The sequence below is a fragment of the Pongo pygmaeus genome, chromosome 9 (assembly GCF_028885625.2).
Source record: "Pongo pygmaeus isolate AG05252 chromosome 9, NHGRI_mPonPyg2-v2.0_pri, whole genome shotgun sequence".
NCBI classification, from domain to species: domain Eukaryota; kingdom Metazoa; phylum Chordata; class Mammalia; order Primates; family Hominidae; genus Pongo; species Pongo pygmaeus.
Genome location: NC_072382.2, coordinates 108,662,156 through 108,671,857, shown reverse-complemented (window position 1 = coordinate 108,671,857; position 9,702 = coordinate 108,662,156). Strand labels below are relative to the sequence as shown.

At 40.7% G+C, this 9,702-nt stretch overlaps 1 protein-coding gene across 1 annotated transcript in view; it reads left to right on the top strand.

Annotated features, from left to right (window-relative positions):
- The first annotated feature begins 263 nt into the window (after positions 1–263).
- GUCY1A2 (guanylate cyclase 1 soluble subunit alpha 2) overlaps positions 264–9,702 on the top strand; it is a 372,058-nt gene continuing 362,619 nt past the window's right edge. The window contains exon 1 of the mRNA XM_054439506.2: positions 264–985. Within this exon, the coding sequence (XP_054295481.1) occupies positions 677–985 (309 nt within the window). The 5' untranslated portion in view covers positions 264–676. The remainder of the gene's footprint in view (positions 986–9,702) is intronic.

Below are 9,702 nucleotides of genomic sequence, written 5' to 3'. Positions count from 1 at the left end.
CTCCTGTGCGCACCTCCTCGGAGCAGGGAGGGCGCGCAGAGGACAGCAACGAAGTGTCCTCGTTGCTCCTGAAACGTGGCGACAGGCGAGGCAGAGACTCCCAATGAGTATGATGGCGACACGTGATTCCCGCGGAGGGAGAGCATGGGGGGGGCGGGGGGATAAAGGGAGAAGGAGGGAGGCGGGCAGCAAGTGGAGAGAGGCGGGAGGAGAGGGGCGGGAGCAGAGAGGGAAAAGGGGCGAGATAGGCGCGCAGGCGGCAGAAGCTTCTGCCTCCCCTTCTGCTTGGGCCGCAGCCCTCCCCGCCCCGCCGACCGCGGTCACACACTCTCGGAGCCTCCCCGTGAGCGGGAGCGCGGCGCACGGCGATGCGCCGAGGCGGGCGCTGAGGCGGCGCCGCGCGAGCAGCAGCAGAGGCGGCGGCGGCCCCCAGCCCAGCCCGGCGCCGCCGCCGAGCCCGGGCCCCAAGGTGCGGCGGCGCCCCAAGTTCCCGCCATGAGCAGCCGGCTCGGGGGGCTCCGCGGCCCCGGGGACTCCCGCCCCGCCGAGCGCGACCGCAGCGCCCCGCGGCCCCGATGCGCTTAACGTTGCCGCTTGCCGGTCCCGCCACCGCCGCCTCCGCCGCCGCTCGCGTCCTCGCCGCCACCGCCTCGGCCGCTGCAGCGCCGCCGGCAGCATGTCTCGAAGGAAGATTTCGTCCGAGTCCTTCAGCTCCCTGGGCTCTGACTACCTGGAGACCAGCCCGGAGGAGGAGGGGGAGTGCCCCCTGTCTAGGCTCTGCTGGAATGGCAGCCGGAGCCCGCCCGGGCCGCTGGAGCCCAGCCCGGCCGCCGCTGCCGCTGCCGCTGCCGCTGCTGCCGCCCCGGCCCCGGCTGCTTCTGCCGCCGCCGCCGCCGCCACTGCCGGGGCCAGGAGGGTGCAACGCCGGAGGCGGGTCAACCTGGATTCGCTGGGCGAGAGCATCAGCCGCCTGACGGCGCCCTCGGTGAGCGGGGGGCGGAAGGGGGGACCGCCTTCGGGAGAGAGAACGCGGATCGGTAAAGTTGGCGCTGGGCGAGCCGGGGCGCGAGCGCAGAGCCCGACCGCTGGGGGGCGGCCCGGCCTCACCCTGCCCGGCCTAGGGTTCCAGTGGCTCCGGGCGACAGAGGATCCCCTAGGCTAGGGCGGAAGAGGGGACTACAGCACTGGGAAGGAATAAGATTCCACTCCTTTGGGGTATCCTGATTCGAGGGCCTGTCTGCCCACCTCTAGCCTTGAACCCTACTTCACCACTGTTCCCCCTGGACAGCCCCAGTGCTGCTTCACACCCACCTGTTTTCTTTCCCCTAAACTTTCCCAGGCACTGTGTTCTGCAGTTCGGCTTCCCTGTCTTTCATCCTGTTCTCCAGCATCCCAAAGGAAACCCAACCCCTTCCAGGAAACCCTTCCTCTCCTTATTTCCCACACTCTCTTGGTCTTAGCGTGACCTTCTCTGACATCTTTGAATTCCACAGGCTATCTGCATTCTATGTTGCATCGTTTTTCTCACATCTTCAGATATTTTTTGCCAGATACTTTTCTGAGTTGCCTTCTGTTGAAGAAATCTCTAATCTCGAGTTGTCCTCACCCCGTAGCTTTTTTTTTTCCCTTCTTATCCACTAGGCATTTATTCTTCTCTGGGTAAACCTGGTGTCTGATTTTCTTTTTTAAAAAATTTAATTTAAAGTCCCGGGATACATGTGCAGGATGTGCAGATTTGTTACATAGGTACCGAACGTGTGCCATGGTGGTTTGCTGCACCTACTAACTCATCACCTAGCTATTAAGCTTCGCATACATTAGCTATTTAAACTGCTCTGTACTTCTTGCACCTGTACCTCATCCTTTACTCTCTCTTCAATGGATTCTCTAGTGCTTTCTCTCTCACATTAGCTATTTAAACCGCTCTGTTCTTCTTGCACCTGTACCTCATGCTTTACTCTCTCTTCAATTGATTCTCTAGTGCTTTCTCTCTCATTTTTTGATGACTTCTTTATATTAGGCCCTTCCTAAATATTTGTGGAATGAATAAATGCCTCTCCAAACTTGTGCTCATTTTGGGATGTCTGTATCAGCAGTTTCAGGTGTACACCAAACTCCCCCTGGTTGTAGGCGTCCTTCCAGAGTACTCCTGCCTTATTCCTGCCCAGGCATTTCAGCTACCCTTGGCTTTTACCTCTTGCAGGAATGCCAGACCTCTGATCCAATCTTACCCTGTCTGGGAGAGCTCTGTTTTGAAGGAATCCACTCTGTTGCAGACAGAATTTGAAAAAGATTCAGCGTCAAACCTCCACCCATCTTGTATCCTCACCCTGACCTTGGATACAAGAGCTTTAACTCCTCCTGACAGCGCTTTCACCTACCCACCCTTAGGACTTTTACTTTTTTGAAGTTTCCAAAATTAATCTGAACGTTGATCTTGTTTGATTACTGTTGAGTCTCTCTTTTGAGATTACTACTGCAGATGATGGTAGGAGGGACCTAAGGAGTGGAACCCTGAGGGGACTGAGTACTGGTACCAGGCAGTTCTACAAATATTCTTGTGGCACTTGTATTAATGGAGAATGATTTTTTTCTTTTACGAGACCTGATTGAAGATGTATAAATCACTTATTACATTATTTTGAACTAATTTAATTCTTAGGAACACATATTGAGAAACAGTCATCTTCCTATTCTTGTGTATTTTCCTATTTGATATATCTTTCTGCCACTTTTTCTTTCATCATTAACCTAGAAAGCAATCCTCAGAATAGATTGGCTACTGTTTGCTGTTCTTCCCTGCCAATATTTCCCAGGAAGCGTAATTTTATAAACTGTTTGATGTTGCAAATTGTTGAAAATATTTATTTACAACAGGAGTCCAATGACCCCGAGCATCTGTAGGCTTGTGTCAGTACTTAAAGCAACATTTGTGCAATAAAATAGTTATTTAGTACAACAGATTCTTATTTAATGAAATGATTTAGCTAAAGATAATGATTAGTTTGGGGATAATTGTTGATATAACCTTGGAGGTTTTTTTTTTTTTTGCCTAAGAGAATTTACAGATTTGTAAAAAGTAATGTCAATGCCTCTGATAATGCTAATTTAAACTAAGACTGTTTTCAACAACTTACATGAGGAGTAGATAAAAGAAACTGAAAAATGCAGTATTTTCTGCCAGAATAAGAGGAAGGAAATAATCTCTGATGGTTACTTTTATAAGTTAAATTTGAATGACTGGCTTTTTGCTGGGTGAAAAGAATGTATCCAGAGAATGGTTTTCAGAATAAGCAATTTGAAAATAATTGTGATGATCAAATAAATGCAACAGCTATGTATACTTTCCATGCCATAGTTCTTTTCTATTATGAAAAGGGTCTGTCAGGTGGATGCTGAGAACATACAGGTGAATATAGTGTAAACATTTTCAACATAACACATGCATAGAAAAATTCTCCTTGGTTAACCGTATCACCAATAGACTTAGTGACACAAATAAAAGAGAGAGATTATATTTCAAAGCAGTGACTTATTTCTGGGTAGTCCTTATTTTCTTTTATTTGGCAAGTTAGAACACTATCTCAAAAAGTTCTAGTAGATTCATTTTTTGACATTGTCAGGATTTGAAACTTCTTTGAATACTCTTCAGGAGATGGATTATGTCCTCTCTATTCTGTCATGAAAGCGGGACGTTTTTTTGTTTTTGAACCGCTGAGAGTAGCCATTACCAGAGCCTTTTTAGATGGGAATTTCTAGTTGTTTTGAATGTTGTGAGCTTTCTTGCATGCCATCACGATATACTTCAGGAGAAACTGTACTTGCCATGGAAGCTCCTGTTTTGTCAGTTGTCTCATCATGGCATGTCTCAGTCACTTGGGATTTCTTCTTTATTCAGAATAATTTGCAAGTAGAAAAATGAAAATTTATTTATTAAACTAGTTATTTGACCCATGGGATATCCAAACTCAGGTTTTTGATGCTTAATAGTCACTTTAAGATGCACTGATGTTGAGTATAAAGGTTATAATAATTTCTAATACTATTTAATAAGAGTAAGTTGTATTGGTGAAATTGAAAAAAAATTCCAGAATTCGGGAGATCTGATTCTAATTTTGCCTTGAACAATGAGAAACTTACATATCTCTGGACACATTACTTTAAATGTCTGGGATTTCCCAGGCTTTGGACAAACTGTCATATTGGCATATGAAAGGGAAACATGGGCCAGGCGTGGTGGCTCATGCCTGTAATCCCAGCACTTTGGGAGGCCGAGGCAGGCAGATCACTAGGTCAAGAGATTGAGACCATCCTGGCCAACATGGTGAAACCCCGTCTCTACTAAAAATACAAAAATTAGCTGGGCATGGTGGCGTGCACCTGTAGTCCCAGCTACTCGGGAGGCTGAGGCAGGAGAATTGCTTGAACCCAGGAGGCAGAGGTTGCAGTGAGCCGAGATTGCGCCACTGCATTCCAGCCTGGTGACAGAGCTAGACTCTGTCTCAAAAAAAAAAAAAAAAAAAAAAAAAAAAAAAAAAAAAGGAAAACATGGCATATATTATAAGTTTTAAAACTTTTGAGGAAAGTAGTTTACTTTTTAAGATAGGGGCACCAAAATGCTATTTAATCCACCCAATTATTTAAAAATATTATAGTATCTATGTGGCAGGTATTGTGCAGAGCATTTGGAAAGACAAATGCTGAACAAAACATATCTAGTCTTTGATTTCATGGAACTTCTTTAATCATTATCTTTATTTTAATGAAACTATATAAAGGGAAAACATAAGAACTCCAATTGTCTTGGCGAAATCTAGGGGAAGTTTTATTTGTCATTCACTTTGGGTAGTTTTGTTCATTGTGAATCTCTGGGGTGCAGCCATAATAACAAAAATAACCCTCCAATTAGCAAGGCATGATGATGCACGCCTGTAATCCCAGCTACTTGGGAGGCTGAGGCTGGAGAATCGCTTGAACCCGGGAGGCGGAAGTTGCAGTGAGCTGAGATCACACCACTGCACTCCAGACCCTGGGTGACAGCGAGAGACTGTCTCCAAAACAAAACAAACAAAAACCCTCAAGACCTTAAGACCTGATTGAAGATGTATAAATCATTTATTACATTCTTTATTTTAAAATAATATAATACTTGGGAATACATATTAAGCAACAGCTGGGGATTTCACATCAAGGGTGAACTTAGCAACTTATTTATTTGGATTTTATTCTTAAATGAGAGTTGCTTAGTTACCCTATCACTGCGACATCAATTTTGGGTTTGCTGGTGTCAGCCTGTCAGTGAAGATACACCACTAGATTCATATAAGGGCAAGGCTTCTCTAGGTTTCTTGACAGAGAACATTGCAAGTGGCTTTGAAGACCTCAGAAGCTTTAGAGAGCAGAATGTCAGGGAAAAAAAAGTGACAGAATTGGAGGAGTGGCAAATAAGGAGAGGAGAGCTACTGACTTGTGGAGCTGTTCAAGAAACAGAGACCAGTGAATAGGAAAAAATGAAGGGGGAAGCTTAGATTCAAGTGACAAAAAAGCATAAATTATTATTTTGGGGAAGGAAATTATCTTAATACATGTCGAGGAAAGAATGAAAAGGCATAAAATACATATTTAGATTCTGTTGATGTTAAATAAAATGAGCACTCTGACATGTATAAACCCTGAAAAAAAAACCTTAGAAAGTATGTGTGTAACTAACATGTAGACAATGAAAAATGTAAAAAATGTATTCGTAAGGTAGGCTATTGGACAAATTTAGGTAGTTTAATTAAAGCTTTTTAAATTTGGGGCTTAATTTGGCTAACAAAGTTATAGAAACAGATTCATTACCATTATAAATTATATAAAGTATATTTCAGTTGTTTAATGTTTTCACATTTGTTGAAAATAGATACTGTAATCTGAAATCAGAATTTAATGGCAATCTGTTGCCTTTCTTTACCTTATCCCTAATCATTTAGAAACAACATGACAGAGTTGAAAGCACAAAGTTTTGGAGTCTGACAAATTTAGGTTTGAGTAATCCTCTGCTGAGCCCCTTACTAAGTATGAGTCCCTGGGAAAGCTAACTCTTATCTTCTCTGAGCCTTAGTTTCCTCTTTTGTGAATTAGGAATAATAACTACCTTATAGATTTGTTGTGAATAAGGAGCAATATTCTTCAAAAGATGATAGTTTCAGGGTGAGATCTATTAATTTTAACTGAATTTGAATGCCTCAAAGTGATCTAAATTTTTTTTCTTTTTTTTCTCAATAATTCACTTGCTAGTCACCTAATTGGAAAAGTTTATAGAATAGGTTAACAGATGTCAAGTACCAAAAAAAAAAAAAAAAAAAAAAAAGTGATAAGAAGCACTGTATTTTGTCGCCATAGCCCAGACAATCCATTAAAAAAATTAAAACTGGAGTCCCTTTTTGGCCCCTGGGTATGACTCATGTGTGTACACAGACATATAAAAATTGCAGATCCAAACATTTCCATCAGATTACTGACTGCTGTGTGGCAATATGAAAACTACTTTATAAATTCTATAAAAATACAAGAACATATATATTTGGTAGAATGTAGATATTTCATGACAAGTTAATTTTAAATTAGAAAAATTGTAGGTGAAAGAGAAGTTGTTTATTTCATTTGCCTGAGAATTCCAAGCATTCTTCATCTACTGCATTCAAACTAATCTGTATGTGTGTTCAAAGGCCTTGATAGTGAGATGCGACAATTACATAGCTAACGCTGTTTATATTTTATGGTGCTCTGTTCTTGTTTGGCTATTGGTTCAATTGCTAGGCTTTCTTTTGTCTTTTTCTTTTTGTGATAGGGTCTTGCTCCTGCCTCAGCCTTCTGAAGAGTAGAACTTTCACTTTAAAGATACATTTTGACAATGAGAAATGACATCAGTGATTATTAGGTTTGTAATTAGAAGTCAGACACTTCTGACTGTATGTTATAGTATTTTATATTATATATTCCTTATATATATTAAATATATATATTTATATGTATTATATATTAAATATATATTTATATGTATTATATATTAAATATATATTTATATGTATTATATATTAAATATATATGTATTATAAATATATGTGTATATATTATATATTTTTATATATTTAATATATATATTAAAAATATATATTTAATATATATATTTAAAATATATATTTTATATATATTAAAAATATATATTTAATATATGTTATATATTCCTGATTATATATTCCTTTTTAGTGTATAGTTTATTTACCTTTAAGGACTCTGAGATGCGTAGGTGAAGTACTTGAGTACTATTGTATATTTTTCCCATCTATGTCATCATTAGTCTTTTTGTTCACTTTTTTATCTTGTTGCTGTTAATTATACAGAGCTGTAAGTAAAATAAAACATAATATAAATATTTTATTGAATATGATAGGAAAATAAATGCACTGTCATTTGACACATACATTGTTGATCCTGAGTTACTAGGAAGGTATAATTTTCTTTTTTGAGATTTCACACACATGTAGGCACATAGGCTGGGAGAATATTTGCAAGGGCTATCTACTGAGCAGGCTTTCTTCACGGGCCGTTTGTTTGATGCATGAGGCAGTGGGTTAGTTTAACATTTAAAGCCTCTGTCCTTGATATTCTTATGTTTAACTTGTGTTTAGCTTAGTATGGTTGTTCAATAAAATGCTCAGGAGGGCCAGGCGCAGTGGTTCACGCCTGTAATCCCAGCACTTTGGGAGGCTGAGGCAGGAGAATAGCTTGAACCCAGGACGGGGAGGTCGCAGTGAGCCGAGATCATGCTACTGCACTCCAGCCTGGGCGACGGAGCAAGACAGCATCTCAAAAAAAGTATGAAAGTGCTCAAGAGAAGTAAATATGTGTTTTTGTTTAATTGTTCAATTTTGTTAATGTTTCTTTTGTGTTTGATTTTTTTTGGTGGTATATTTGGTTCCATAAACCAAAATATTTAGATTTTTCATCCAGCCTGTGATAGACATATTCAAGTGTGTGAACCTGTTTGAATTTTGCTTACACCTGCTATTTAAAGCAAAACTTCAGAAGGAAGTCATTTTACAAAAAGAGCAGATAGAACAGTATCCTCCTCCTTGGACTCTGAGTCGTCCATTTATATAATATTTTAAGAAGTTAGGTAAATGTAATGACTCTTCTACAGTCTGGATTGCTTATATTTTCTGCACAATTCTCTGTTAAATGAGAAGAAATGTTTGTCAACAAGTAGGCTACTGTTGCCAAAAATGCACTACTAGGAGATGGAAATGACATAATTATGGCCTTTAAACATCACTTCAGGACAGGATCTGAAGATCTAGAATTACGTGCTGTTAGCTCAGAGTACCTTATAACATTGAGGACTAGAGTCATTTAGGAAGTAGGGCAGTGGGAAATATCTCGGAAGGCGGGAAATTTGCTGGGGTTGTTGTAGGGAATTGAGAAAGAGTAAACGTTCTTATAAATAGTGAGACATCACTTCCAGAGCAGGCTTTATTTGAGGCTTATTAAACAGTTCTTCATTTAATCTAGTAGCTCTCAAGCTTCATTGAACACAAGACATACCTGAGGAAAATTGTTAGAATGCAGATTCCTGGGCCTCATCCTCAGAAGATCCAGTTGGATAGTTCCAGGGAGTGGCCCAGACTACATTTTGAACAAAACTCCAGGTAATTGCTCAGCACGAGCATGTTGAAGGTATGTCTAGAGGTGACTGAATTCCATACCTTGAGGACTACTGAGCAGTGAGCTCTATGGGCTGATTTTTGGAAAGAATGATCCTGAAAGTCGCTTCCTTTGGGATTAATGTATCCCAGACAACTATTACCTTAACTGGGACAGGGATAAAGGTGGTGAATTGGTGCTGTTATCCCCACATCCTATGGCTGTATCTTTTGTGGTCAAGATAATCTTATTGGTTGTATGGTAGAAGGTATTTGAGGTTTCACCATTTGTAGCTTTAATTATCTGTGGACTCTGCCCATTTTTCCCGAGGATGTTTTGTTAACTGCTCATGTTTATGTTCAGTAGTTCACATGTCATTACTATAAGTATCTTGTGATCCCTTTTTCCAAAACAGAGAAACAGATATTTGAAAAGATTGGGGATTGTAGAAGAAAAGAAGGGTGGTTGTGAGGGTGAATTTGACATTATCACCAGCATTTGTGTTTTTCAGAGTGAGATTGACACAACATTTCTCAAATGCTCCATCTACTGGTTCATTTTGGAGGAGTGATTTGTTTACATGCCAATGAAAAATTAAAAAGGTAAAGGGAGAAAAAACAGATCTGGATGCTAGAATTTTTTTTTTCTAGAAAGAAAACAATAGGAGGTTCAGATATCAGATATATAGGGCCGCCTCTCAAACCTTACCAAAATATGACACTAACATTAATGCTTGCTAATCTCTGCATCCTTAGCCATTCATTCAATGGTGAAGTTGGGTGGGGGTCTCTCATTGAATTCTCCAAGTAAATAAATGGTGATCCAACATTTGAAGAATTTGTATTTGCAGACAACTCTAATAATCTATCATGAAAGGAAGTTATCTGTGTGGAGGTCCTGATGTTACCTTAATTGTAAGTCCATAAAGTCCACTTGACTCATTTTCCTTTCACTGTATAATATTTGTTATGCGTGAGTCTACTGTGGCCAATGGCAAAAATCAGAATGTTCTAAAAC